Source organism: Dendrobates tinctorius, unplaced genomic scaffold, assembly GCF_039654945.1.
Source record: "Dendrobates tinctorius isolate UK_male_01 unplaced genomic scaffold, ASM3965494v1 ptg000104l, whole genome shotgun sequence".
NCBI classification, from domain to species: domain Eukaryota; kingdom Metazoa; phylum Chordata; class Amphibia; order Anura; family Dendrobatidae; genus Dendrobates; species Dendrobates tinctorius.
Window position 1 is genome coordinate 1,921,294 of NW_027361772.1, and position 27,580 is coordinate 1,948,873.

Genomic DNA, 27,580 nt, shown 5'->3' on the forward strand with positions numbered 1-27,580 from the left:
TGTTGGTCTAGGGGATTGGAACTGGGAAAAGTTGCCTTGGATTTCGTAGACTAAGTCATCCAAGATGCATAGTCCACGACTGGCTTTTCAAAGTATGCTTTTTCTGAAACAGTGATTGACTATAGATTTATTATCCCTTCGCACACTAGGGTTATTGTGATTTCTATTTAATTCAGCGGCAATAATGGAGCTGTTCTCTGTTTGATGCAGCCTGTGGTTCGGACAACATGAATCTCCTCTTAGGTTCCCTTTATATTGGGTTGCGGATTATTGGGTCTTAAAATAGAATTTTTTATGCTGTCCATTTCTTAACTCTGTTTTCCCACTTTCCTAGTAGGCAATGCCGGCTACATTGCCCTTGGTGTCATCATCGTTATTGTGGTCCTCGCATTGGTTGTTGTGGTTCTTGTGGTGTATAAGAGATGTAAGAGGAAGACGCAGAGGTATGAAGCAGCAGTGGGGGTAAAATGGAAAAAAATGAGAATTTGAGGGATCAAAATAATCTAAATAAGATCAGATCCGTAATAAAGAGACACGTCAGTAATATATTAGCTGTTGGCACCAGTTGCGGGTCATTCGTCTGGCTTCCTAACCTCTTCTGGAATCATATATCATTTGATTTCAATACGAAAAGTTTAGCAGGATGTCAATATGTGTAGTCCACTATGTCTATAGGCTCCACTGCATCTAGTTTCTGTCATTAGGATCCTTTCCTTTAAATTATGTTCTAGAAAAAATGCTTTATCGGGCAGGACCACCAAGATCTCCCCATTAGTTAGAGTGGTTAAAGATATCCCTATGTGCAAATGGTTCACCTCTCTGAGCCAAGAGACCCCTTAGATGGTCGATGGACGTCTTTGTGATATCACTGAGTGGTTGGTAGAAGGTAAAGAGGACTCTAGATTTTGCCTATTTCGCAAATGCATCTTCTAAATGCGCGTAGAACATTGTAGTTCATTATGGAAGGAGGTAGTTGGTATTAATGATTCGGGATATCAAGATAACCTGATCTGGAAAGGACTGTGTAGTTATTGACCATGACACATCTCACTCCTCTCTATTCTCAGGAGGTCTGCTGGAACCAATTCAGGTGTGACCAACCCCACGTTTGGAATCCAAAATCGTCCTCCTCGGCAACCAGATACCTATCCTCACAATCCAAAAGTAAGATGATCAACCGGATCATATTTGTTTGTTTCCCATTAGCACGTTTTTAACATAGTAGTGGTACTTTTTCAGTGAAATAAGACAATCTCTAAGAGGCCACTTGGACATCCGGTTAGTACCCACTTGTTTTAGTAAGAGGAAATACAGGACCATTAAAAACTAAAGTTCCTCAAATACAATTTATGGTCCCAGAGCTAGTGTACCATCACTATAGTGGTAACCAGCGCATGAGCTTTAATGCCTCTCAATCCATCCTGGCATTGTATTGTAATCCAAGGTTTCATTAGATTGAATGCTCTTTTCAAGTTCTTATATAATGTGACGTTACATTTTCTTCATTTGCAGCAATATCCTGGAAGACCGATGTATCCACCACAGACACCTGCTCAGTCTCAGATGCCTCAGGTATCATTGTTAATCTCCTTACCTTTCCGCAGTGATATATGGAATATTCATTTTAGAAAAATCTACGTATTGCATCAAACGTTAGTTTAGCTACTGGAAAAATCCACTGCTGAAATATCCCATAAGTGAAGAAAGATAATCTCAACCATATGTGCACTGGGGCATAGCACAAGGAACATTGCAGGACATAGTGAAGGGAGGGAAAGCGCAGGAGACAGAACAAGGGGGAACAACACAAGACACAGTGCAAGGAGGGACAGAGCATGGCATAGTGTAAGGAAGGAATACTATCGACATAATGCAGGGAAGGACAGCGCAGGACATACTGCAGCGAGGGACAGAGCATGGCATAGTATAAGGAAGGAATACTATTGACATAATGCAGGGAAGGACAGCGCAGAACACGGAGCAGGGAAGGACAACGCAAGACATAGTGCAAATAGGGACAGAACATGGCATAGTGTAAGGAAGGAATACTGTTGACACAATGCAGGGAAGGACAGCGCAGGACATACTGCAGGGAAGGACAGAGTATTAAATAGTGTAAGAAAGAACAGATCTGGACACAGTGCAGGCAGAGACCGCACAGGACACAGTGCAGGGAGGGACACCCCAGGACATACTGCAGGGAGGGACAGAATAAGAAATAGTGTAAAGAGGGACAGCTCTGGACACAGTGCAGGAAGGAACAGTACAGGACACAGTGCAGGAAGGAACAGTACAGGGCATCCTGCAGGGAGGGACAGCGCAGAGCCAGTGACAGTTTTAGACTGTTGCATTCACATGACCTGAGTACAGACCATTAAATGAGCGCAAACGACAATATTGAAGTCATTACGGCTTGTATACTGGCCTATTTACCCAGACTGCCGAAGAATGATGGGCACAGAACGATCACTAGTAGTCAGTCTATCCCCAACAGCATTATGTTATCAGCAGCATTTCTACAGTTTATACCACCCGATGTGCTCCTGAGAAAGCATTTAAAAGCTGTGATACTTGCAAATGGGGGTGTGGGTCGCCCTCACACCCAGGGCAGCGGGGTACTCGGTACCGGGCCCGCGGATCTCCATGAGTGGGGTTGTTGTCACGGCAGCTATGACCCGGTCCGTGGCCCTGGGCGCCCATTGTAAATAGCAGAAATGTTCATTGAATGATACGTGACGCCACCTGTGGTGTTCGGCAAGAAAGGTGATAAGCCGACGCTGCAGACAGATCCTCTAGGACAGATGGTGTAGTGCAGCAATGATGTTATAGCCCTCCACAGGTAGGGCTGTAGTCCCAGGGCAGTGTAGGTGAAGAGATAGGGGAGAGACGTAGATGGTGCAGTGTCAGGCACAGAGATGTAGCAGTGCTGAGGGTATTGGAGCAGGAATAAGCGGAGGACACCAGGGCATGTAGCTCCAAAGCTTTACTCACAGTTTGTTGAGCATACAGGTGCCCGCATCCGTGCCGTGTCCTCTGGGTCAGGAGCTCAGCCAACTTCCAGGCAAGATGAAGGACTCCATTCCAACACTCCACCAACATATGTGCCTTTTCTGAACGTCTCCCTTTTGCACCTATAGTGAAGTACTCTCAGTACTGAGTTACACTGGAGTTCCTCCTGTCAGATGTTCCTATGAACTCTACTTGTGTAGGGAAGGTGACCGGACGGACGGATTAGTCAGAGTGAAGAAGGAAAGGTTTGCACAGTGTAGGTAGGTGTACAGTGGGGAAACAGCTAGGAAAGTGTAGTGGACGTGCAGTACCTTGGGTTGACCATTAGATGGCAGGGAGGAGTGTGAGCAAAGGACTTGACAACAGCTTAGGGCTTTAGAAACCGTTGGTCATGGGGGGCGGGGTTACAGTGACGGGACTGGGAGAGCTATAAATACTGAGGGAGGGTTCCAGAAGGTTCCAGTCCCCAGGGGGAGCTCCAGTGACAGGAGGACTGCGACAGTCTGTGCGCTGTGAGGAGAATCCAAACCAGGGGACTGAGGAGAGAGAACGTCAGGGGGTGGTCCTGATAGGAAGAACCGCAGAAGGGACAAGGCACTGGGTGTGAGACACTGTATTTGACACGACGACTGATCAGTGGAAGCGCTGTTGGTTTACGGGCCTAAGGCGGCCACAGTGACGGACCTGTCAGGAGCGTCGACGAGTGAGGAGGGGACGGTGTGTGTAGACACGTTCCTAGTATAAAGTACGGCGTGAGAAACGGCTCTGGAAACGGAGGGCCGACAAGGGAAAGTGTATTGCTTGGAAGTGCGGTATACTGTGGAGGCTGTCAAGTGGACGGCCAGAGAATAAAGCTTGGACCTGTTGCACCCTGAATCTGCCTCCATCTTGTCTCTGTTTCGTCTCTGCGCGGTAAGAAGAGGGACCACCCCCCCAGCTCGGCCCACCGACCCTACATTTGGCGTAGTCGGCAGGATCGCCGCCGCTAATACATCATCTTCTGCGGCAGGCCTGCCTTAAAGGATGGAGAAGGACATGGACTGTGCTGCTTGGATAACAAATACCTGTGGATTACAATTGGCTTACCTGTGGATTACAAATTGGGAGCGCTGTGGTGACTCCGTGGTGCTGACAGAAGATCCGGGGCAGCATCAGGTGCTGCGCAAGATGGCGGCATTACTACAGCGCAGGGGAGAGGTCCGGGTGTTTGCAGTCGTGTTGAATGGACTGGGGTCCCCTCCAACGTACCCCCGTGGACAGCAGTATGTGCCCGGAGGCCGACGCTCCCATGTACTGGACCCTGGCAGATGGGTGGAAAGGTCTGCCAACGCCCCACCCAGCAGGAGGAGTGGCACAGAAGAAAAATTTGGCTGTGGCTGTCTGACGTCATTCGAGTGCTGCCCAACGGACGGTATGAGACGCTGCGGGTGTCGGGGCATCAGCCGACTAGAGTGGCAATAGCGGCGAGAGATGGAGCTGCACCAGAAGTCATCTTCAGAACCACGGGCAGGCAGCGGGATGCTGAGCCGGGGAGGGGAGCCTGAGCAGAGTCAGCGAGAACCGCCGCCACCAATACCAGCAGAGGACTTCTCAGCGGAGCCCCCGAGTCCGGAGGGAAGGCCCGCAGGACAGTGGAGCAAGGAACGGAGGCTGCGGGGGAAACCGCGTGATGATGGGACGGAGGCCGCAGCGCCGGGGAAGGTGAGAGTACCCCCGGCCCTACCAGTGCCTCCGCAAGCGGCCCCCACCATTCTGCTGCAGCACGCGGCCCCCTACGCACCGGAAGGCCTAGTTACCACGGGCCCCGTGGTGTATGCGGAGCTGAGCGAGGCCCCCGCTCATGTCCCCGAACTACCCCGCCCGGAGTCACCAGTGCAGAGCTCACCCAAAGAAGACGCTGCTGCGCTTTCCCTGCCAATAGCAGCTGCATCGTTGAAATCGGCCGTTACTCCGGCTCCGTTGGAAGTAGTGGATGCGGCCTGTCCTGAGGCCGCGGTTATGCCGCTGCTGGAGTCGGCTGCGACCGACTTAGCGGGCCCTGTGATTCCAGCCCCCGAGGACCCGGTTGTCCCCATTTGCCACCTGACCCCAGCGGCTGCTGGGCCACAGAAATCTTCGGCTGTTTCTGTCTTGCGGTCTTTTTCAGCGGAGTCCCGCCCACCGGACTCCAGGGCCCGTGCTGTTCCCTCCGTGTGGGTAGCGGAGGTGATCAGGAAGAAGAAGGCCCGGGAGCAGGAAGTGTGGAACCTGCTCCACACTCAAGGAGAGGCCGTCATGGAAAAGAAGACGACTTGAATGGACACCCTCAGTATCCCCGGGGGCTCCACGGCTGTGGGGTCCCTCACTACTAGCCACTGCGTAGTGAAGTAGACTGTCGAGAGTTCGGTGCACTGTAGTGCAGGTTCTGGAGAACAGTTCTAGTTTTAAAAAAAAAAAATGTTTGATGTGCTGAGTTTATTTTTAGTATGTTCCTCTTACAGGATGTTATTTGCTGATTTGAAACTTGACAGAACGGGGATATGGAGAAGTGGAGGAGTGTTCAGGTCCAAGGAAGGGGGGAGAAAGAAGACATGCAATGTTATGTTGTTATATGTGGGTTTTTGAAATGAGCAAAAGAAAACGAAAAAAAAAAAAATATAAAAATGGGAACTTGTGCTATTATAAATTTGTTAATGTATAATATGCCAAAGTAAAATGCAACAGGTCCGGGTAAGGGAAGGTCTGCGGGACCAAAGGAAAGTGTGAGATCCGGTAGGGATCTAAGAGTTGAGGAGGTCTGGGAGACCGGGACGCCGACCATGACATGTAATTGAAAGAATGGAAAATGAGTTGGAAGACGTGAGAGAGACAGCCGTCCTAGGTCAGGTCCCCAACACCACGGACACCCCTGAAGGAGGAAGGCGGGCGCTGGTAATGATCTAGAAGGTAAGAGACCTCGATCATGGCGTACCGAATAGTGGAAGGTGACAGTAGGGGAGAGTAGGGGAAGGTACACGCCATAGAGAGAATATGGGTGCACCTAGCCCAATTTGAAAGACGTTGTCATGTGGCGTGCGGGCTGGTGAGTAGCAGTAGGCTGCTCAGAGCATGGTGCTCCCAGTATGGTTTGGCCCCCCGCAGGTAGTGGGTTTGGCCCTACAGCTGGCCCGACAACGGAGTGTAGGTGTAGCTTCAGAACGACGAAGGCAGGGATGACGATTGTCGAGGACAACAATGGACAAAGGAAGGGGGAGTGTAGGGAAGGTGACCGGACAGACGGACTAGTCAGAGTGAAGAAGGAAAGGTTTGCACAGTGTAGGTAGGTGTACAGTGGGGAAACAGCTAGGAAAGTGTAGTGGACGTGCAGTACCTTGGGTTGACCATTAGATGGCAGGGAGGAGTGTGAGCAAAGGACTTGACAACAGCTTAGGGCTTTAGAAACCGTTGGTCATGGGGGCGGGGTTACAGTGACGGGACCGGGAGAGCTATAAATACTGAAGGAGGGTTCCAGAAGGTTCCAGTCCCCAGGGGGAGCTCCAGTGACAGGAGGACTGCGACAGTCTGTGCGCTGTGAGGAGAATCCAAACCAGGGGACTGAGGAGAGAGAACGTCAGGGGGTGGTCCTGATAGGAAGAACCGCAGAAGGGACGAGGCACTGGGTGTGAGACACTGTATTTGACACGACGACTGATCAGTGGAAGCGCTGTTGGTTTACGGGCCTAAGGCGGCCACAGTGACGGACCTGTCAGGAGCGTCGACGAGTGAGGAGGGGACGGTGTGTGCAGACACGTTCCTAGTATAAAGTACGGCGTGAGAAGCGGCTCTGGAAACGGAGGGCCGACAAGGGAAAGTGTATTGCTTGGAAGTGTATACTGTGGAGGCTGTCAAGTGGACGGCCAGAGAATAAAGCTTGGACCTGTTGCACCCTGAATCTGCCTCCATCTTGACTCTGTTTCGTCTCTGCGCGGTAAGAAGAGGGACCACCCCCCCAGCTCGGCCCACCGACCCTACACTTGTACGGCAGACAGCTGTAGCCTGCTTCGGAGACTCCTTGCTACTAAGTCCCGGCTCACTCACGTTGCTGCTGTGCCCCCAAGTCTTGTGTGGGAATAAAGTGGTGACAACTTCTATTCCTCCGGTGTCTGCTGCAGGACCATTAGTATCCATAGAACCTCGGGGACCGTACCCCGGCCTTGCGTTGTGAACTTGGGAAGGGTTCTGCTCTAACCCTAATCCTCAGTCCTCCTCTTCTCCTTACGTTCCATTCAAATCTATCTTTCTTATAAAGAGTCAGGCTTTCCATCAATGTCTCTTTCCTGTGCCAGCAGACCCAGGTCACTGAGGTCCGCTGCAGCACTTCCCTCGTCCATCCCTCTCCGGGGATCTTCTCTCTCCTGACCTCGTCAGATTCACTAAATCCTAAACTCTTCCCAATCTTTTGGTGCAGACTATGCTCCACCCACCTCCCAGCACTCTTCGTGTTCCAAGCAGGGAGCCACCAAAGGTGCTTTGCTACACTACTTTGTGGTGTGGGGTGCAGGTGTTGGAGTGTGGTCAGGTGTCTCCACCTTAACTGAATGGTGGGGCACCACACCTCAGGAGGAGATGCAGTACCTCTGTGGCAACTGAACCCTCAGGAGCACCACAGGTGCTACTAGGTACTACCCATGCAGGGTGCCCAAACTTTTGCATTGGTCCATTTTCATTCTTGTCATTTTTAAAACGTAAAAGATATTTTTTTTTTTTGCCTAAAATACAAAGGAAATGTGTCATCTTTAACTTTAGGCCTTATAGAGTTCTTTTCATCTTCAACTTTTACACGCCACTGTATAGACCAAGCACATACACACACATATATGTACAGTATAAACAGCGCACTTACATATACATGTATGCAGAGCACATACATACAGACACATGCATGCACAGAGCACATACATACATATAGACATATCATAGAATCATAGAATGGTAGAGTTGGAAGGGACCTCCTGGGTCATCTGGTCCAACCTCCTGCTCAAAGCAGGATTCACTAAATCATACCTGACAGATGTCTGTCCAGCCGTCTGAAGACTTCCATTGGAGGAGAACTCACCACTTCTCGTGGCAGCCTGTTCCACTCATTGATCACCCTAACTGTCAAAAAGTTTTTTTCTAATATCTAATCTGTGTCTCCTCCCATTCAGTTTCATCCCATTGCTTTTTGTGTTTCCATATCCAAATGAGGATAAAGATGATCCTTCTACGATGTGACAGCGTTTGAGATATTTGTAGACAGCTATTAAGTCTCCTCTCAGTCTTCTTTTTTGCAAGCTAAACATTCCCAAATCCTGCAACCTTTCCTCATAAGACAGGGTTTGCAGACCGGTCACCATTCTGGTCGCTCTTCTCTGAACTTGCTCCAGTTTGTTTGTCTATTTTAAAATGTGGTGCACAAAACTGGACACAGTATTCCAGATGAGGTTTGACCAAAGAGGAGTAGAGGGCAATAATGACTTCACGTGATCTAGACTGTATGCTTCTGTTAATACATCCTAGAATTGCATTTGCCTTTTTTGCTGCTGCATCACACTGTTGACTCATGTTCAGTCTGTGATCTATTAGTATACTCAAGTCTTTTTCACATGTGCTGTTGCTTAGCCCTATTCCTCCCATTCTGAATATGCTTTTTTTAATTTTTTGCCCAGATGTAGTACTTTGCATTTTTCCCTGTTAAAAACCATTCTGTTAGTTGCTGCCCACTGCTCCAGTTTATTTATATCTTTCTGAATCCTCTCATTCTCTTCTCTAGTATTAGCTATCCCTCCTAGTTTTGTAAGTAGCAAAAATTCACCGCGCACACTCTAATGGAATAATTTGCAACCATCATCATCATGATGGTGGCAAATTATTCCATTAGACTGTGCGGTGAATTTTTGCTACTTATTTCAGGGACCACCATGGTCTGTTCTACCAGCACCTCGCTTCTGCAGTGACCTTGAGTGCACACCAATACCTACTCTCCTAGTTTTGTGTCAGCAGCAAATTTAATCAGTTTACCCTCAATTTCTTCATACAAATCATTGATAAAGATGTTGAAATCATTGATAAAGATGTTGAACAATAAGGGGCCTGTGACATAGCCCTAAGGTACCCCACTTGACACATTCTTCTAACTGGATGTGCTGCCATTTACGACCAATCTTTGGGTCCTATCACTAAGCCAGTTATGAATCCACCTAACAGTTTCCTTGTCCGTTCCATACTTAGTCATTTTTTCAATAAGGATGGTGTGGGATACTTTGTCAAATGCTTTGCTGAAGTCAAGATATACTATATCTACAGCATTTCCCTGATGTACCCAGTCAGTGATTCTGTCATAGAAGGAAATTAAGTTTGTCTGACATGACTTATAAGTTACAAATCCATGCTGACTCTGGTTAATCACTTCCTTTTTTCCAGGTACTTACATACATGTTGTTTAATAATTTGTTCAAAGATCTTTCCTGGTATAGAAGTCAGACTCACCCACCTATAGTTCCCTGGGTCCACCTTCTTCCCCTTTTTGAAGATAGGAACAACATTTGCCCCTCTCCAGTCTCTTCTGGGACTTCTCCTGTTTTCCATGAATTTTCAAAGATTATGGAGAGTGGTTCAAAAATGTATTCTGCTATCTCCTTCAGTACTCTGGGGTGTAATTCATCTGGACCTGGAGACTTGAATTTATTTATGTTAGCTAAGTGTTCCCTCACTATCTTTCTGTTTATAGATAGCCTGGATTCTTCATTTCCTTTAATAGGACAGAACAGTTGATGTTACTTTTCCTTTCTGAGAGAAAACAGATGCAAAAGTTCAGCCTTCTCAACATCCTTTCTCTCCATTTCATAATTTTCATCCTGTAAAAATCCTAGCATCTTTGACCTTTTCTTTTACTTTTGATATAAATAAAAATCATATAACATACCCTAAAACTAATACTTTATTGATAAAAGACCCAACAGGGTCACACCACAAGTGAACACAAAAAACAAGACAAAAAAGTGTCCAAAAAAATACAAAAAACATAAAATTGTGGGGAATATCCTAGGAGTCCCTGTTATTTCCTGTTATCACCTTCCTGACCGCGGAGGTTGGCACCCTAGGGGGAACGTTGTGGCGCCCCCGCTCAACGGTGGCTGTCCCTAAGGGCCCTATTGTGCCCTGGCACCACTAATGAAGTCTCTTCCCCGATACTAAGGGAACCCCTGTCAGATAACAGAGACAATCCTACGATGAGGGGGACCCTAAAACCCACAAAAAATTGCACATATAATAGAACACATCAATGAGTAGGCATTTGGGGAAACAGTACTATCCCGACTCATGGCTCAGACATATAGATATAAAATGAACAGACACAATACATCATGACTCATCAGCAGCAAACAATGTGTGTCAATCCACCTAATTGTAGCAGCATGTGTTTAGATTCACAGATGTGTATATATAATCCAAGATACCACATCCTCATGTATAAAAATCACGTTTTGTAAATATAGCCAAGGTACAGAAAGCACATTGAGCCCATATCCACAACATTAGTTCACAGATCCCATCACACTGTCAAGCAGCAGATAAAACATCTCATCGGTGGAAAGCTCAAATAAAGAAAATGGGATACTCATCGTATACTCCAACACCGCCCCATAGCCTAGATACGCCTCAACGCGTTTCACCCCTTTGGGATCATCAGGAGGCTCGATAGCAACCTTACTAGTGTCCTGATGTGGACACTAGTAAGGTTGCTATCGAGCCTCCTGATGATCCCAAAGGGGTGAAACGCGTTGAGGCGTATCTAGGCTATGGGGCGGTGTTGGCGTATACGATGAGTATCCCATTTTCTTTATTTGAGCTTTCCACCGATGAGATGTTTTATCTGCTGCTTGACAGTGTGATGGGATCTGTGAACTAATGTTGTGGATATGGGCTCAATGTGCTTTCTGTACCTTGGCTATGTTTACAAAACGTGATTTTTATACATGAGGATGTGGTATCTTGGATTATATATACACATCTGTGAATCTAAACACATGCTGCTACAATTAGGTGGATTGACACACATTGTTTGCTGCTGATGAGTCATGATGTATTGTGTCTGTTCATTTTATATCTATATGTCTGAGCCATGAGTCGGGATAGTACTGTTTCCCCAAATGCCTACTCATTGATGTGTTCTATTATATGTGCAATTTTTTGTGGGTTTTAGGGTCCCCCTCATCGTAGGATTGTCTCTGTTATCTGACAGGGGTTCCCTTAGTATCGGGGAAGGGACTTCATTAGTGGTGCCAGGGCACAATAGGGCCCTTAGGGACAGCCACCGTTGAGCGGGGGCGCCACAACGTTCCCCCTAGGGTGCCAACCTCCGCGGTCAGGAAGGTGATAACAGGAAATAACAGGGACTCCTAGGATATTCCCCACAATTTTATGTTTTTTGTATTTTTTTGGACACTTTTTTGTCTTGTTTTTTGTGTTCACTTGTGGTGTGACCCTGTTGGGTCTTTTATCAATAAAGTATTAGTTTTAGGGTATGTTATATGATTTTTTCTTGAGACCCTTGAGCATTTAAATTGATTTTTGTTACTTTTGATATAACCCCAAACTCCTTTTTTATTGCTTTTGATGTCTCTTGCAAGCCTTAATTAATTGTCGGCATTAGATAATCTGATTCGTGCCCTGCAGGTTATGCAGACAGCATTATATTCTTCTTTAGATATGCCTCCCTCTTTCCCAGTGGCGTAACTACAAAATTATGGGCCCCGGTGCGAACTTTCAAATGACTCCCCCTTGCCAAAATGCACGCACATCTCCGCTCCGTACACATGCGGCTCCGTTCTATTCACCTCGTAAACATGCAGCTCCGCTCTGTACACCTCGAACACACGCGGCTCCGGTCCGTACACCTAGTACACACGCAGCTCCGCTCCGTACACCTTGTCACTACCTCCATCTTTCACCAATCAGTGTGTGAGACAACACTCACGCTGATGTCATTTTATCGCATCAGCCGTGCATTCCAGAGAGTTAGTGCATTGGAGAGCAGAGCGCCAGGGGAGCAGGAGCTAGGTGAGTATGTGGTGTTATTGCTTTTTTATGTGTTTGGGTTTTTGTATGTATATATGAGGCTATGCAGGGGTTCATAATGTACATAAAGAGGCTATGTGGGGCTCATGCTATGGGAGGCTATGTGGGGCTCATGCTGTATATAGAAAGGTTATGTGGGGCTTATACTGTATATAGAGGGTTCATACTGTATATATGAGGCTAAGTGTATACTGTATATAGAAGGCTATGTGGTGGCTCATACTGTATACCGGGACTATGTGGTGGCTCATATTGTATATAGGAAGCTATGTGGGGGCTCATATTGTATACAGGAGGCTATGTGGGGGCTCATATTGTATACAGGAGGCTATGTGGGAGCTCATATTGTATACAGGAGGCTATGTGGGGGCTCATATGTTAATACTGTATATAGAGGGATGTGTGTGGACTCATACGTTTTGTCGGGGGTCTGTGTATGGATTCATACGGTATATAGGGGGATGTCAGCATACTTAATTCTGCTCAATATTAAGTGATGCAATATGTTATAATAGATATATATTAATTTCATCCTATAGGTTCAGCCCTCCATAGCAGTCACGCTGTCTCATGTGGCCCCTCGGGATAATGAATTGCCTATCCCAGCATAGCACAACATATTGTGCAGAGAGGGATAGAGTAGGGTATAGTATAGGGAGAGAAGTCCAGGGCATAATATAAGGAGGGACTGTGCATGGCACAGTGCAGGAAGGGAAAACACAAGGCAAAGTTTATTTAGGGACAGCCTAGAGCATAGTACAAAAAAGGATAGTGCAGGACAAAGCGTAGAGCCATTTGGTAAATTCAAAAAAGTTAATTTTTATCTCTCACTAATGAACACTGTGCACCTCAGCATCACTGAAAAAAACAGAAATGTAGAAATTTTTACAAATTTATTAAAAAAGAAAAAACTGAAATATCACATGGTCATAAGTATTCAGACCCTTTGCTTAGACATTCATATTTACAGTGCCGGCAAAAAAAATCTTTGCAAGTTCAATGAAACCACAAAATCTTAATATTCAAGTGTTTTATTGTGGATATGTTATTACAATTAGTATTTTGTCATGTCACCCTTACATTTTATCACCATCTACAGTCGTTTAGGCATGGATTCAGCAAGGCTGGCTAAGTATGTGGAGTCCATGTTTACCCACAGTGTCTTCAGCACCTCCTTTAGATTGTTGATGTTGCTGGGTTGTGTCTCTTGAACCTTGTTTTTCATTAAATTCCAGGCATTTTCTATGGGGTTAAGGTCAGGGGAATTACCTGGCCACTCTAAAATGTTAATGTTATGGTCACTGAGAAACTTTCTCACGGCCTTGGCTTTGTGGACAGGGGCTCCATCATGCATAAAGTAATCACACTGATGTATGACCCAAAAAGTAAGCATGTGTTCTTCCAAAACAGTAATATAATTGCTTGCTTTCATAGTTACATTCTTGGGAAGGAAGTACAAACCTGCCCTGCCCATGCTTCCACTGAATGCACCCCACACCATCACACTGTCAGGGTGTTTAACTGTATATTTTGGGTCATACCGTGACACGGTACTCGGACGACGCACAACCTTTGAGCCTCCCCTGACCAGCCTGAAAGTGCTCTCATCACTACACATCACTTTCTTCTACTCTTCAGATGTCCAATCTTGATATTTCTTACACAAGGCAAGCCTTTTCTTCTTCATTGCTGCTGTGAGCAGGGGCTTCTTTGCGGCACGGCAACTTGGTAGACCCAGGTCCTTCTGCAGGCGTTGACAAATTGTCCTAGTTGTGATGTTCTGGTGGAGCATAGGGTACTTGGGTACTTGTTTTTTAGTTCAACAGCAGTTATAGAAGGATGTGACATCACTTCACGCCTCAGAAGCTTATCAGTCCTTGGTGAAGTCTTCTTAGGTGCGCCAGAGCCTGACTTCCTCTGCGGTACCATCCCAGGAGGCAATGATGCTGCCGACCGCTTCAGTTGATAAATTGCTTCTCTTGACACTCCCAGATCTCTAGCTACAGCAATCACCAAATCCCCCTTCTCAAGCAGAGCCAAGGCACAGGATTTCTCTTCCATTTTAAGCTTCTTTCGACCCATTGTGGGAGATAATAAAAAACTGAGGGAGATAATAAAAGACTGCCTAATAGCAAAACTGGCTGAGCTGCACATAACAACCAATTAGATTGCAGCTTTCGCTTTACCAGAGAAGTGAAAACTGAGCGTTGTTTGGTTGATATTTGCAACAAAGCCAGCTTTAATATTAGACAGTTTTTTATTATCTCCCCCATTGTGTACACTTTTAAAAAGTGAAATTATGATGTGGATTTTATATGTAAAGTTTTTTTTTGATGCTCAAGTGTAAAGATATTTTTTGCCGGCACTGTAAGTCCCATGCTATCCATTTCCTTGTGATACTCCTTGAGATGGTTCTACTCCTTCATTGGATTCTGGCTGTGATTAATTAAACTGATAGGACTTGATTTGTAAAGGCACACACCTGTCTATATAAGAGAATAATGAGGTCAAAGGAACTGGCCAAGGAGCTCAGAGACAGAATTGTGGCAAGGCACAGATCTGGCCAAGGTTACAAACGAATTTCTGCAGTGCTCAAGGTTCCTAAGAGCACAGTGGCCTCCATAATCCTTAAATGGATGAAGTTTGGGACCACCAGAAGTCTTCCTAGACCTAGCCGTCCAGACAAACTGAGCAATCGTGGGAGAAGAGCCTTGGTGAGAGAGGTAAAGAAGAACCCCAAGATCACTGTGGCTGAGCTCCACAGATGCAGTAGGGAGATGGGAGAAAGTTCCACAAATTAACTATCACTGCAGCCCTCCAGCAGTCGGGCCTTTATGGCAGAGTGGCCAGACGGAAGCCTCTCCTCAGTGCAAGACATATGATATCCTGCACAGAGTTGGCTAAAAAACACATGAAGGACTCCCAGACTATGAGAAATAAGATTCTCTGGTCTGATGAGATGAAGATACAACTTTACTTATAATTCTAAGCGGTATGTGTAGAGAAAACCAGGCACTGCTCATTACCTGCCCAATACAATCCCAACAGTGAAACATGGTGGTGGCAGCATCATGCTATGGGGATGTTTTTCAGCTGCAGGGACAGGACGACTGGTTGCAACTGAAGGAAACATGAATACGGCCAAGTACAGAGATATGCTGGATGAAAACCTCTTCCAGAATGCTCTGGACCTCAGACTTGGCCAAAGGGTCACCTTCCAACAAGACAATGACCCTAAGCACACAGCTAAAATAACAAAGGAGTGGCTTCAGAACAACTCTGTGATCATTCTTGACTGGCCCAGCCAGAGCCGTGACCTAAACCCAATTGAGCATCTCTGGAGAGACCTAAAAATGGCTGTCCACCAACGTTCACCATCCAACCTCACAGAACTGGAGATGATCTGCAAGGACGAATGGCAGAGGATCCCCAAATCCAGGTGTGAAAAACTTGTTGCATCATTCCCAAGAAGACTCATGGCTGTACTAGCTCAAAAGGGTGCTTCTACTCAATACTGAGCAAAGGGTCTGAATACTTATGACCATTTCTGGGTTTTTTTCAGTTAAGATGGGGTGCAGAGTGTACATTAATGAGAAAAAATGAACTTTTTTGAATTTACCAAAAGGCTGCAATGAAACAAAGAGTGAAAAATTTAAAGGGGTCTGAATACTTTCCATACCCACTGTATATTGTGCTTGAGTCCCTGTAGCTGCATGATTTGCGGCTATTACACATTCTTAACAAATGTGGGGATTCCCTAACAAACAGGCAATCACGACATGTGTTGAGGCTGTTTAACAATTGCAAATCATGCAGCTATGGGGATTCAAATGTAATATATGAGCACTCTCAGATGATAGTATAACACCCAAGCATGCTATGTTAAGACGTTATCCAAGCCTGTTCTCTCATCACTAGACACTATATATTTGGATGCTATATGATACAGCGTGTGAAATAAGTATTGAAGACGTCACCAATCTTCTAAGTACATGTATTTCTAAAGGTGCTATTGATATGAAATTCTCACCAGATGTCCGTAACAAATAACAACCCATCCAATCACCACAGGCAAAGAAATCAAACCATAGATGTCTATAAATTAAGATATGTGTAATAATGAGAAATGACACAGGAAAAAGTATTGAACATATGAAGAAATAGGTGCAAAAAGCCATGAAAAGTCATGACAACAGCTAAAATTTATCAGTAATTAGAAAGCAATCCTGCCACTCAATGAAAATGATATCAGCTGGTTCGACTGATGACCTATAAAAAGGTGTCTCATTATCAAAGTGCCACATAAGAAACATCTCATAATGGGTAAAAGCAGTCAGCTGTCTCAAGACCTTTGCAACCTTATTGATGCAAAACATACTGATGGCATTGGTTTCAGAAGAATTTTTATACTGCTAAAACTTCCAGTGAGCACTGTTGGGGCCATAATCCAGGAGTGGAACGAACATAGTTTCATCATGAACCATGACTAGGTGCTCCACGAAAGATTTCAGTCAGTGAAGTATCATAACAGTTGTCCACAAGCCAAGGACCACCTATGAAGAGCTACAGAAAGACCTGGAATGACCAGGTACAATTGACTCAAGGAAAACTATAAGTAATGCACTCAACCTCCATGGCCTATATGCACGCTAACCACGCAAGACTCCTTTGCTGAATGAAAAGCTTGTCCTAGCGTGTTTAAAGTTTGGTTTGCAACATTTAGACAAGACTGTGAAGTACTGGTATAATATAGTTTGGTCAGATAAAACAAAATTTATCCTTTTGGATGCCATAACACACACCATGTTTTTAGGCAAAAATGCACTGCATATCATCCCAAAAACAATATGCCAACAGTAAAATATGGAGGTGGGAACATCATGGTGTGGGGCTGTTTTTCAGCATATGGCACAGGCAAACTTCACATATTGTAATTGAAGGAAAGATGGACGGACAAATGTACAAAAACCATTCTTGAAATAATCTGATGCCATCTACCAGGATGATGAAGATGAAACAAGGGTGGACATTTCATCAAGACAATGATCCTGACCCAAACATACAGCCATGGAAACTGTCAATTGGTTTCAGAGAAAAAAAATAAAGCTGTTAGAACGGCCCAGCCAATCACTTGTCCTGAATCCAATAGAACATTTATGGAAGAAACTAAATCTCAGAGTTCATAGAAGGAGCCCACGTACCCTCCAGGATTTGAAGACTGTTTGTGTGGAAAAATGGGTCAAAACCACACCTGAGCAATGCATGTTCAATTGCCAAATCATGGCAGAAAGTATTGGCACCCTTGAAATTGTTCCAGAAAAGGAAGTATTTCTCAAAGAAAATTATTGCAATTACTCAAGTTTTGTTATACACACTTTTATTTCCTTTGGGTGTATTGGAACAATACAAAAAAAAGAAAACAAAATACAAATTGGACATGATTTTTCATATGTAAAAATGTTGCAATAGGTGTGGTTCCATGGGAGTCCATGAAACCTTCAGGATTTGAAGAGTGTTTGTGTAGAAGAATTGGCTAAAATTACACCTGAGCAATGCATGCGACTAGTTTCCCCAAACAGGAAGCGACTTGAAGTCGTGTTCAATACTTTTTCCCGGTGTCATTTCTCATTATTGCACATAACTTAATTTATGGACATCTATTATTTGATTTATTTGCCTGTGTGGATTGGATGGGTTGTTAAAAACATATAGTGATGATTTCATATCAAGAGCATCTTTACAAATATATTTATTTACAAAATTGGTGGCGTGTCCAATACTTACTTTACCCACTGTACATGACACTATTTATCTGGATGTTATATGATACTATTTATCTTTATGTTTTATGACACTATTTATCTGGGCACTATATTCACTTTGTGTAGGGTCGCAGTGTGATATTCTCTAACCTTTTGCTTAAATTGTGGGAGTTGTAAGACTCTAATTATTTTGATACTACAGAAAATTGATGACTACAAACTTTTTCTTATACAAACTGATAACTTACTGCTTTACTATTTTATGTCCGCACAGATGTCACATGCGGCACCTCCGCACCCCCCTGCCCAGGCTCACAAACCACAGTTCCCGAATGTAAGTATAAGGCAGGAAATAGTACACTTACACCCACAGCTTTCAGTATATTGGAGACTGCTGACTCAGAACATGAACTGAACTTATTTAGCATTTACCACTGATAGAGACTGATACGTGATATTTAGGGCAGATATTGTGGGAGCACCTACATTTCTACATGTTAAAATCTCTACACACATACAGCAATACTTTAATGTCAAGTTTTCCACGCCTCACAACTTTGGAATAGAGTAAAAGGGACATTTATGGCAACTAGTGAAGCAGTATATATTTTATGCTAAACCAGACCCCTAACCTTGCCCAGTCTTTGTGCTCCATTCAGTATAACGACCCCCAGAATGCCCCTTCACACAATAATATGCCTCCAAAAATTCCCCCACAGGGCATTAATCCATAAAAATGTCCCCACCTTATGCCCCACAGCGCCCTCAACAAACATACTATGATGCAAACATAAATGCCCCCAAACACAATATGTTGCCCTCACGGTGCATTCCCCGCACAGCATAATACCCCACATTGCCTACTCGCAAACGATATGATGTCCTCAAAGTGCTTTCACGCACACAGTTGCCCCCACAGTTCCCCTACACCTTATGATGCCCCCAAAAGTCATTCCGACGCCGACACATATAATAATACCCCCCACAAACACAGTAAGATGCCCTCACAGTACATTCCCCAACAGTATGATACTTCACATTTCTCTCGCACAGACATGGTACCTGCCCATACACAATATGATGCTCCAAGGTGACCTTCAGCATATTATGGGGTCTTGACAGTATGATGCTCCAAGGGACCACACTGACACCTAGTATAGTGCCCCCACAATCTTCCCCCTACATACATGTGGGTTCCAAAATACGGCTTAACCTTTCATCCACTCCCAGAAACAAGACTGTATGGGTGCTTAAGTCTATTATTTATTGGGATGATATGGACAACAATGGGAGATGATAACAGATGGTATAGTAGAACACAGTAGTAGATGAGATCAGGAGTTGTTGTACAAAGTTGTAGACGATATCAGAGACTGTTGAACACAATGTGGATGATTCAGGTAAAAACTATAAAAGACAGATATAATTCAGCATGTCAGTACTGGTAGGTAATATACAGCAATACAAGGTATTATCACAACAGTATCAATGATACAGGATGCTGTTATCATGCATTATATAAGAGCTGAGCAATATAACATACACAGCAGCAAAAGGGAAAGAAATATCTAACAACTAATGGCTGCCAGCTTTACACTCACTGAACGGAGGATGCATAACTATCATGCAGTGTACTAGCATTACAGGAGCTGAACATGCATTGCAAACATCATGAGGAATGCATTATGGCCAGCTAACAGAGATGCATAACATAATAATTACATTATCTTACCAGAATCTGCTTGTTATAAGCAATGGTTTTGCAAAGAGCTGAGCTAAACACATGTGGGCTGCTCAGAAGATGGCTGGAAAATGGTTACATGTTGTTGATCAAGGCAAGAAGAAGGGGCGGTTCTGAACAGTTAACCATTCGGAGAACAGAAAATTCCAAACACATAAATGAAAAGGCGAAGGGCAACTTATGACAACTACTGGCGATAGCTGGAACAGCACTTAAAATATCTAGCTGCACAGAATTGGCAGAACAATACACATGGTTGTCGCATCTGCTGAACCAAGTCTCAGACGGCGCAGAGAGTGAATAATGGGGGAGCAGACAGCTGACATCTCCCTGTTCCACCAATGTATTTAACTGTATCTGTGCTCTGAGGACATCGATGCACTATATACAGGGGTGTGACATCGGCCTCCCAAGACAGCAGAAGACCTTCAAAATCTAGGAATGTCCCAGTTAATCTGCTACAGTTGGGAGTTATAGTATAGTTATATTTTCCTATCATTGTCAACTATCAACAAAACTGTTTTATAATTTACAAATCTACAGTCGGGGGCGCTATGTTCTTTTTAAAGAGGTATGAGTAGTTGGAGAATAAAAAAAATACACATGCAAAACTTGGAGCTCCATAAAAAATGTGTGCTCCTCAACTATGACATCGTCATGAGCTAGAGATGTGTTTTTGTTTCATTTTAGGCATATCCACCGCCAGCGGCTGCCGCGCCTCAACAACCAATGTATCCCCCAAGACCACCACAGGTAACAGTGTACCCTCATTTACTGACATGCTTCACTTTTCTGAAAAGATGTAATGTAGATACTATAGTATTAGTAATATTAATTACATTGCAAATATTAATGGGTAATAATTATGAATAAATACACTCTACATTGAAATTGTAACACCAGGAAGGCAAAGTTGTGGAGTTATGAAAATTATCGGATGGATATACATGTTAATGGAAACAAATGATGAAAAAATGGAAGCAAAATAGTATAAAACCTATTAATTTATTCATTGTTGCCTATGAGAACCACGTACAGAAATCCCCACATTTACAGCCTTGGCTGCTGTTAATGAGGTTACTACTGGTTGTGAGAAGAATGCTCTGCCACACCGAATGCAATTGTACAACAAATCATCAAGATCCGCTGCTGGCAGCTCACTCTGCTATTGCCGACTAATAATAATCCAGTTGTGCTCGATGACAAACAAGTCCAGAAACGCAGCGGGCCATGGTAGCGCATTTAGGCCACACAGACTGCTCAAAGTAGCACGAAAAACATGTAGTATGATGTTGTCGTATCGAAAAATGGCTCCTGGAACACTTTAGAGAAGTGGTCATACCACTGGGTCCACGACCAAATTAAAGTAACACTGAGCTGTTGGTGTACCTGGAAGGAAGACTAGATGTCTGGCTACCATAAGTTATGACGTATTACGCCACTAGAAGGTGTTTGCATGACATTGGGCTGAGCAGACCTAATGCTACAGGAGTTCTACTGTCCGCTGCTCCCAAAGACTATTATGGTGCAGAGCAAGATGGCAATGGAGGCTGGAATGTAGGTCTACCCTCTTCAGTGATTAGTTCTGCTTTTGTCTTAGACACAATAATCACCAGTTTTGCTCTGGACACCACATGGGCAACTCATGGAGAGGCTTTTATGAGGGAACGTCACACCGGCCTCACTACCGGGAAGGATGACATAATATGAATTTAAAAAAGCTGACCGTATTCATTAACGTTCTGACACAGGGCCACCACCCCTCCACAGAGATATAGATTTCATTCTAAGGAGAGGATTTACATAGGTTCCCATTCAGATGAAGACTTTAGTCTAAGTGAGGATTGGCATTAGGTTAGGGTCCTGGAAAATGAGAAACACCTTAACGTGGCTTCCCGGTACACACAAATTGGCCATTTTATGCGCTAAGCTTTCTCAATTTTTCATATTTCTTATGCAGTAATGCAATTCGTTTTTCATATTTCATGTTTGTATGCTATGGCGCTGCAGTGTGCTTCCTTTTTTCTTTGAGGACATAATATGGATTGGCATAATGTGCAGTAGCCGGATCCCTCTGGCCTTTAGTCCAGATACACTAACACTTTGGCATTACATGGGTTACATGGACATACAATGTATCACATCTAAATCAAAGGGCGACAGGAGTCATTTTTCAACACGACAATGCCACATGTTGCTCGTGCTATTGTGAGCAGCTTGCATGGTCTAAACATATTACCATGGCCTGCAGTGTCTCTGGACTTGACTCTCATCGAGCACATTTGGGACAACATTGGTCGGCAATTGCAAAGGGAGCTGCCAGCAACAGATCTTGATGATTTTCCCAAGTGCATTCAGGTTGTGGCAGAACATTCTTCAAACAACCATTAATAACCTCATTGATAGCAGCCAAGGACGAAATAGCTGGGATTTCTGTGCCTGGCGCTCATACTCCATACTGAATAAATCAACATGATTTGAAATATTATTTTTTCATTTTTTTCATAATTTGGAAATCATTAAAGAGGTTGCCTACTGTTGGCCTATCTTTAAGATAGGTCATCAATGAGTGATCGGCTGTGGTCCAGCACCCGGCAATCCTGCCGATCAGCTGCTGTAACCGGGCAGGAAGTGCTTACTTGTGGAGCTAGTCGTCTACTTGTAGATGCCGGGGCTTTTTACTGCACTATTGATTTGTATAGGAGACGGATGTGTAGTAACCTGCGGCGGCCTCTACAATGTAAAAGTAGTGGACAACTTTTTTAATGGGTCTATCCATCCTGCGATTTCTGTAATTCTATGACTTTTTCTTCTTGATGTTGCAATTTCATTGTTGAGGAGTGGAGATATGGCATAAATGCAAAGAAAAAAAAATCAAACAAAAAAACCCCCAATAAATTGTCATGGTACTATAGATAGACACAGATTGATTTGGTTAGAAAAACAACATGGGAAGGCTACCAACATTAGCCTTGTTCTGATTTTTATTGCGTTTTTGTTTTATTTTAGGCATTTCCACAACCAGTATCTACACCTCCTTATAGACCAATGTATCCCCCAGTACCACCACAGGTACAGTGTACTCTTATGTGCTGACATGCTTTACTTTCTGAAATGATATAATCTAGATGATATGACTGTTAATATGACTTATGTTATAATTAATAATGGCTAATAATCATGAATAAAACAGACATTTCATCAATATAAGGCCGGGATCACACTACCATGTGTGATGCAGGAAACTCGCACGAGTCTCTCGCATCAACACCCGGCGCTACCATCGGCACTCAGGACCGGAGCTGCTGCATGTATTTCTATGCAGCCGCAGCTCTGGTCCTGAGTGCCGGCGGCAGCGCCGGGTGTTGATGCGAGAGACTCGCGCGAGTTCCTCGCATCACACACAGTAGTGTGATCCCGGCCTTAGATAGATATTAGATGTATAGATAGATGATTTGCATACATGCTAGAGCTCACAGAGTGCTGCTGTATGCTTTTCTTTGTGTAGCATGCAGTCACAGCAGCTTGCACCTGTTCACACTTGCTTTATTGTGTTGGGAGATTTTTTTTTTTGTAGTATTGGAAGTGGTGACAGCCTCCATATTTGGCTGAGCTCTTCCCATCGTCCTATGGATGTTTTTAATTACTTCTGGATCCTAGATCTCGTTTACATTTTTAGATTTTTAGCTCGGGAGAGTCATGTTTGATAAATATTAAGTTTAAGTTCCCATCAAACAAAGGTACGCCTTGTAGGTTCTCATGAATTGGCCAATTTGTAAGAGGCTTCATTTTTTTAGGTATATTCTATATATATTAGTAATACAGACCAAATGTCCTATATTCAATGTTTGCATAAATCTTAGCGCTTACAGAGGCTGCTGTGTTCTTTAGTTAGACACACATTAGATAGACAAATATGTAAATTTATTGGTATTGGATGGATAAATATCGCTTAGATTAATATACAAGTAGACAGCTAGATTTTATCATTTCATGTTCAGTTACTTGACCGTCACATAATCCCCACAAGTGTCGTGACTTTACTGATTCTGTTTCAGGCTGGTAAACCCAACTACAGAAGATAACACGGCCGCTCCTAGATGGAAGACATTGGCGACAACCATTTTTTATACAATTCCGAGTCCTCTACTGGAGAGAAGGGTTACTAATATCCTGATGCACATGTACGATATGCTTTGTTCTCGTTATTATTTATAGATCTGTATTCTGGGATTATATCACTATTGTCACCATTTCTTACGTGTAATATATTTATTAATAAATAATATTCTAGCAGCCTGGTGGTGAAACTGCAAGACATGTCCGGCTGGGTGGGAGCAGCAATAAATGAGATAGACAAATCATTGAGGATAAAGTGGGGGACTGACACCATTAATTACCATAATATGGGAAATCATGTATACTTTGTCATATGTTTTGCCAAAGTATTAGAAGAAAGGACACTTCTCATGCCAATGTGTCATGGCAGTCGCCATGAGCATGTCCTAGTAGATCCGTTAGGTTCTCATATATAGTGACACCCAACTGGCAGGGGCAAGGATCTTCCATTACCGCCACCGGTGCTGGGTGTGAGCCTACACCAAGCTCTGACCCCTCACCCATGAGGAGGAATAGTGCCCTTTCTATAGCATTGAGTAGACCGGACAGAAATCTGTCCAAGGCCTTATACTAATGGACATCATCTCTTATCATCTTCAAGTTGCCGGTGACAAATCCATACTTCGCCCCTCACCCTGACGGGTCTGGACAGCCTCATTTTAATCGGCGAGCTGTTTGAAGGTTTGCAGGCCCTACTTCACTGGATCTACTTCTGACCAAACTGTGATCATTTGGGAGAAAAATACTGAAAAGCAATCAAAATATGACCTCATAAATCGCCAACAACCAGAAATGTTTGACAGGGGTATCCAAAATAATCAAAAAGTTCACAATAAATAATCTCATAAAATCTTATTAATGGTCCAACTATGCAAAAAGGAGTGACAAATGGATTAGAATAAGATTGAGTATTAATGTATCATAGACATATACTGTACATATAATAAATTGGTATATGTCTATTTAATTAACAGAAGATTATTTTGTGAGGATGGCTTTTGCCCAGCCATCTGGCCACCTAGATTTAGCAGAGCTCTGAATGCTGAGCTGTGTATAACCCACTCACACCACTGATGGCAGCATTTTGTGTACAATATATATTGACAGAAGTTTGCTAATCAGTGGTGAGGCAGGATCAGACTAGGAGGCAGTTTGTCCTACAGTGATAATCTGCTACTGATAAAACACTGATTGTATTGAAACAGCAGAACACAGCCCGGTAAGTGACATATCACTGTATTCAGTGCTCCCAGATTACACAGCAAAAATATGTTGATGGATTCCCTTTAAGGGATTTTAATAGACATATTTAATAGTGTGGATCCCATCGGTCATCATAGTTAATTGATGCAAAAACGGGGCCCATCAGAAATATCAGCGAAGGTAAGCTGGCCCAGCAAAGACTGGCATACACCCATCCAAGGACTCAGTCAAAGGCAAGCTTTTCAGCAACAAGCCAAGGTGTGTAAGTGCGTGTCTTTCTGCACATGGCGCTCATATTTGATCCTGAATAAATCAAGATGTTTTGAAAATGTTACCCTTTTTTATCAATTACAAATCAATAATATCCATCCCGTGATTTCCAGAAATCCGTGACTTTTTTTTTTCTTGGTGTTGTAATTTCAATGTTAAGGTGTGTGTGCGTGTTGTAGGAAAGCCAGGAAGGATAGGGTTAAAATCTAGCTCTGCAGGTTTTGATTAGAGGCACCTATCTAGCTGTATCTAAATCCTATTTTCTAGAGCAGTAATGCAATTCTAATTTCATATATTTCATGTTTACATGCTTTAACTTTAAAAAAAAAAATACAGAGTGCAACTTTATTGGTTAGTTATGTATGGAGATGGCTGCTCTTAAGGCCCCGTCACACAGCGATCTCACTAGCGAGATCGCTGATTTTGTGACACCACAGCAATCTCGCCAGCGAGATTGCTGTGTGTGACGGGGATCAGCGACCGGCCCCCCTGCCGGTTATTGCTGATCGGGCTCGATCGGCCTGGGCCATTTTTCGATCGCTGGTCTCCCGCTGGCCAGCGCGCGTCGCTGCGTGTGGCAGCGAGAGACCAGCGATCAGCGACGCTGGTTTCTAATGTAAACGTCGGGTATCCAGGAGCCGCACGGCTCTTAGATACCCGATGTTTACCGTGTACGCCGGTTTCCAGGGTAAACAGTGGGTATCCAGGAGCTGCGGCTCCTGGATACCCGATGTTTACATTAGATACCAGCGTCGCTGGTCCTGATAGCTGGAGGAGCTGTCTTGTGACAGCTCACCAGCGATCAGCCTAATGATGTCCCAGCGATCCCATCATGTCAGATCGTTGATGGGATCGCTAGGACATTGTTATGTGTAACGGGGCCTTTAGAATGCACCTGGTCAGACCAGTGTTCTGTTTCGAAGTGCCGGTCAGTCTTTTATTATTTATATGCATAGGCCCTCTGAGCACTCCATCCATCAGTCAGTGGCAGTTTTAATTAGATCAAGATCCTATCTACTCATATAAATGTAAGCTATCCCCCCAGGAGAGCAATCACATTAGGATAGGTTATCCGCATAAGTAGATGCTGAGAACCAAGACTCTTCAGTGCTACAGACAACCACCCATGGCTACTAATACACATAGGAACAAATAACGCAACAAAAAAGGACCTGGAAACTATGTGAACAGATTTTGAAGACCTAGGCCGGAAAGTGAAGGAACTGGGAGCACAGGTCGTCTTCTCATCCATCCTCCCAGTGGATGTATATGGACCAAGGAGATTGAACAGGATATTACAGGTGAACAACTGGCTACATTGATGGTGCCGTGAGCAACGTTTTGGGTTTCTTGACCATGGAGTGAATTACCTGTGTGATGGACTCCTTGCTAGAGATGGGTTGCATCTTACGAAAACAGGAAAATCCGTATTTGGTGGACGCCTTACTACACTCATCAGGAGAGCTTTAAACTAGAGCAATATGGGATGGGAAATATGCGGCCAGGAAAATATATACAGCTAATTAATTCTTTTAAGAACCCTGCTATTAGCATTGGAAATAAAGAGCAAAAACAACAAATTCTGAATGAAAATTGAGGATCAAGAGAAAACGACTACAAACTAAAATGTGTCTATACAAATGCACAGAGTATCGGAAACAAACAAGAAGAATTAGAGCTGTTAACACAGGAAGAGAGAAATGATGTCATAGACATTACTGAAACTTGGTCGGGTGATACACATGATTGGAATACAAACCTTGAAGGTTACAGCTTATTTATTAGAAACAGGATTAACAAGAAAGGAGGAGGTGTTGCATTGTATGTTAGGAAAACGTATATCTTCACAGAGATCCAAGCTTCAGAGAATAGTAGCTCTGCAGAAACTGTTTGGGTAAGAATACAAGGAGAGAAGAATAGAAAGAACAATATTGTAGGTGTTTACTACAGGCCAAGTGGGCATACTGAAAATATGGATGAACTCTTTTTACATCAGATGTCTCTGTTCAAAAAAAGTATGACATAGTGATCATGGGAGATTTTAACTATACAGATATTTGTTGGGAATCTCTCAGGCAAATGTAATGGGTCCATTAACTTCTCTTGCTGACAACTGTATCTTTCAAAATGTAGAAGAGAGAACAAGAGGATCTGCAATTTTGGACCTAATTCTTACCAACAGGTAGTATAAGGTTGAGGAAGTAAAGGTGGCTGGGAATTTAGGAGGCAGATAACATGGTATCCTCGAATTTCGGTTACAAGAGGTGGAAGACCAGCGAGGATTCAGACAGGCATATTTTAATGGACTCAGACAGAGGGTAGGAAAGGTCAAATGGCTGGATGTTCTAAAGAACAGAAATGTTCAAGAAGGATGGGAGATTTTGCTACATTAAATTCT

The 27,580-nt window shown here is 43.9% G+C and overlaps 1 protein-coding gene across 4 annotated transcripts in view; it reads left to right on the top strand.

Annotated features, from left to right (window-relative positions):
- LOC141100253 (zinc metalloproteinase-disintegrin-like MTP4) overlaps nucleotides 1-23,886 on the top strand; it is an 88,306-nt gene extending 64,420 nt beyond the window's left edge. For 2 of the 4 annotated variants that reach the window (XM_073588582.1, XM_073588580.1), the window contains 7 exons: nucleotides 335-443; nucleotides 1,068-1,164; nucleotides 1,513-1,572; nucleotides 18,124-18,183; nucleotides 20,281-20,343; nucleotides 22,600-22,662; nucleotides 23,649-23,886. In XM_073588582.1, the coding sequence (XP_073444683.1) occupies nucleotides 335-443; nucleotides 1,068-1,164; nucleotides 1,513-1,572; nucleotides 18,124-18,183; nucleotides 20,281-20,343; nucleotides 22,600-22,662; nucleotides 23,649-23,675 (479 nt within the window). In that variant the 3' untranslated portion in view covers nucleotides 23,676-23,886. The remainder of the gene's footprint in view (nucleotides 1-334; nucleotides 444-1,067; nucleotides 1,165-1,512; nucleotides 1,573-18,123; nucleotides 18,184-20,280; nucleotides 20,344-22,599; nucleotides 22,663-23,648) is intronic. The other 2 variants (XM_073588583.1, XM_073588581.1) reach the window with 1 other exon arrangement.
- Nucleotides 23,887-27,580: the final 3,694 nt, after the last annotated feature.